This window comes from Euprymna scolopes, chromosome 39 (genome assembly GCF_053919585.1).
Source record: "Euprymna scolopes isolate OS-2025 chromosome 39, ASM5391958v1, whole genome shotgun sequence".
NCBI lineage: Eukaryota > Metazoa > Mollusca > Cephalopoda > Sepiida > Sepiolidae > Euprymna > Euprymna scolopes.
The window spans coordinates 30,322,117-30,325,970 of record NC_136520.1 but is presented as its reverse complement, the minus strand read 5'-3'; the positions used below and the strand labels follow the sequence as shown (position 1 = coordinate 30,325,970).

At 30.7% G+C, this 3,854-nt stretch overlaps 1 protein-coding gene across 1 annotated transcript in view; it reads left to right on the top strand.

The window, feature by feature from the left end:
• Positions 1 to 380: 380 nt before the first annotated feature.
• The window catches only part of LOC145263700 (transmembrane protein 106B-like), a 123,247-nt gene continuing 119,773 nt past the window's right edge, over positions 381 to 3,854 (top strand). Inside the window, exon 1 of the mRNA XM_080120649.1 lies at positions 381 to 494. Within this exon, the coding sequence (XP_079976775.1) occupies positions 482 to 494 (13 nt within the window). The 5' untranslated portion in view covers positions 381 to 481. The remainder of the gene's footprint in view (positions 495 to 3,854) is intronic.

Here is a 3,854-nt window from a genome sequence, read left to right as displayed (position 1 = left end):
TTCAAGTCCTCTCCTGTGTGTGTGTGTGTGTGTGTGTGTGTGTGTGTGTGTGTGTGTGTGTGTGTGTGTGTGTGTGTGTGTGTGTGTGTGTGTGTGTAAATCCATTGTAACGATTAAAACTAAAGAATACCATGCTTATAATTGGAAAAATTTCCACAGGATCTAAAGATTCTAAATGTTCTCTGCTTAGTTTTGCTCCGTGATCAACTATTGAGAACTGATGCGTGTGCAAGAAGACACACACACACACACACACACACACACACACACGCACGCACGCACGCACGCACGCACGCACGCACGCACGCACGAAGTAATTTACATTGTTTTCTGCTTCACACGTTATAGAAATACCAACTCCATTATGACCATGAATTTTTTTCTCCTATCCGTGTTGGTCACATGGGTTGACTTTGTGGTGAGTTAGAGGAGAAACGTTCGCTTGTTCTTCGCCTGGGATAGAATTACACACAGGTTCACTATGAGGATAGAAGGTATAATTGGATTTTCATCTCTCTATTTACATGAAGTTGTGTTTATGTCTATATATTTGTATGAATGGGATTCACTCCTAAACTAATTAAATGACCCGTATTATTTGGATTATTCAGACTTCTGTTCTCATCTTGAGTGTACAGTTTCACACCGTTTCAGTCGATGTAACCTCCGACCTTTTTCAGCTGTGTCTTGTTGAATTCAACAATGAAAATGAGAAGAGTAGTCCAAATAATCCAAATATTTATTTTAAAATGTTATATTTTATTTGTAAAATTTAAACAAAAAATATTTATGTTCAAATACTGCTGCTCATATAGAGTTTTTTTTTTTAGAGATTTACAAACCTGAAAGGTCCTAAATTATTAAATAAACTCCAACCTCTGTTCCATCACCAAAATATAGCATCCTTGTGTCTGTTTTACAAGTATTTAAATGGTAAGTGCTCTGACGAACTCTTAGCACTAGTACCCCCTCGACGACAATATCCCCTACAAGCAGCAAAATCCCACCTTACACTGTAAAGATCCCTAGATGTCGTAAAGCCTTCTACTCAAATAGCTTTTTCCTTCAGACTGCTACACTTTGAAATTCCTTCCTGAGCACCGGTTTCCCTGACTGTAGAGACACACAGAAATTCAAGTGTAATGTGAACAGACATCTTGCTGCCCAATTCCATAAATAGTATCCCTGCAAATCTGGTCCCAAATAGTAGCCCCTCATAAATAAGTGGCCCTGTGCCTTGCTTGGGGTGAAACATAAAAAAAAAGTTTCTTTAAATCATGTTTTCTGTTGTGATACTTAGTTACTTTAATGAAGTTGTTTTGAATTACCAGAAAGTTTAGTTTGAAAAGTCATTAAAATTTGAATTGTCTCTCCTTTTTTATACTGGAATTCTTCTAAATGGTATCTATATATCAATACGATAGCAAGTGTGTTATTTTCTGTGTCACACTTACATCCGGGTCGTTTAATTATGTACTTCCATTTCTTGTCATAAATAATTTTACCAAGAATTCTTCATAAGTTTTGGTTTCAGTTTCGATTATATCTGATGGCACTCCAGTAATCTATTTTTTTTTAATAAATAATTTTATCAAGTTCTTTATAAGTTTTGGTTTCGATTTCGATTATGGCTGAATTAACTCAAGTTATATATATATATATATATATATATATATATATATATATATATATATTTTTTTTTTTTTTTCATAAATTTTATTTTGGTTTCGATTCAAGCTAATGCACCCAAGTCATATGGACATATTTTTTTTTATTTTTGAAATCGCAACTTTATAATATATAAAAATCGATAGAACATTAATTCTATAATAATATATACAAAATCTGCAAGAATTAAAATATCATATTTAAACTTACTTTACGACAGGGGTTTGCCTGGCGTTCATGCTAGCTTAGATAAATACTTTTGCAGTTTTAACAAAAAAGCTACAGTAATATCAGAATGTCTTCAAAATGAATGAGTCCCCTGTGGAATTTCCACAGGTCTTGCTAGTTATATATTTTGTTGGAATCCTTTGAGATGTGTAGTTAGTATATTTATTTATTTATTTGCGGACTGTTATCCTCATCTTCATAGTTGTTGTTGTTTCACCACACTTCAACCAACTAATCCTCTGGCCTTCTTCAGATGGTTATCTATGACGGGATAAGAATGCTGAGTCTCTTAACTGGATTCCTAGGAAGTACTGCCGTTCATAGTTGTCGGAGCCCATGGTGCAGTGGATAGAGGCATTAAATCTCTATGGTTCCAGGTCAGCATTGTCTGAAGATAGCTGTTTCAATCCTACCCAAACCAGACCAGAGTATTAGTTAGTCAAAACGTGATGAGACAACAACAACTATGGAAGGCAGTAATTACTGGGGATATAGTTAAGAGACTTAGCATTCCTATCACATCGTGGTTAACCACCTGACGAAGGCCAGAGGATTAGTAGGCCGAAACGTCATGAAACAACTATGAAGGTGAGGATAACAGCCCGTAAATAAATAAATAAAACTCTTTCAGTTAGTTAAATGCATTAGTGATGAAATTTATTTGAATGCTCTGTTAACATATCAATAACACAACATAACACGCAAACAAACATTGACTTTTATATATCAGCTGCAAAAGTTTTTGCTGATTTTAAATTTTATCTTGAAACAAACAAACAAAAAAAATGTGTTTTTTAAATCTTTATGCATAACAATAATAAATTACCAAGCTTTTAAAATTGCTTGTAAAATCCTTTAGTGATGTGAAATATGCTTTAGTGATGTAAAATTGCTTGTAAAATTCTTGTAAAATCCTTTACTGATGTAAAATATGTTTTAATGAAATAAAATTGTTTGTAAAATTCTTGTAACATCCTTTAGTGATGTAAAATATGCTTTAATGATATAAAATTGCTTGTAAAATTCTTGTAACATCCTTTAGTGATGTAAAATATGCTTTAATGATATAAAATTGCTTGTAAAGTTCTTGTAAAATATGCTTCAGTAATGTAAAATTGTTTGTAAAATTCTTGTAAAACCCTTTAGTGATGTAAAATATGCTTTAATGATATAAAATTGCTTGTAAAATTCTTGTAAAATATGCTTCAGTAATGTAAAATTGTTTGTAAAATTCTTGTAAAATCCTTTACTGATGTAAAATATGCTTCTGTAATGTAAAATTGTTTGTAAAATTCTTGTAAAATCCTTTACTGATGTAAAATATGCTTTAGTAATATAAGATTGTTTATAAAATTCTTGTAAAATCCTTTACTGATGTAAAATATATTTTAGTGATATAAAATTGCTTGTAAAATTCTTGTAAAATCCTTTACTGATGTGAAATATGCTTTAGTGATGTAAAATTGCTTGTAAAATTCTTGTAAAATCCTTTACTGATGTAAAATATGCTTTAGTGATATAAAATTGCTTGTAAAATTCTTGTAAAATCCTTTACTGATGTAAAATATGCTTTAGTGATGTAAAATTGCTTGTAAAATTTGGATATGAAGTCAATATCCTTTTCATTTTGTAATTAATATATAATTTCCCTTATTCTATTATTTAAAAACTTTTAATTATGATTTTCTATGTTTATTTGTATTTAGGAAATTAGGTGTAAACCATTTATAATATTTGCTAATATTTTTTTCCTTGGAGGAGATGGGTAAACATCGAAAACGGAGATATACTTATTGACATGTATTCTTTGTATTGCATATAATGAAAATTTTAGATTTCAAATTTAACCATGTTACATCATAAAATTTAAATTACTAAATTATTATATATATATATATGTTTTTTGTAATTACATATTTGCTCTGCAATAGTATTGAGCACTCTCTTCAGGTTTTTAC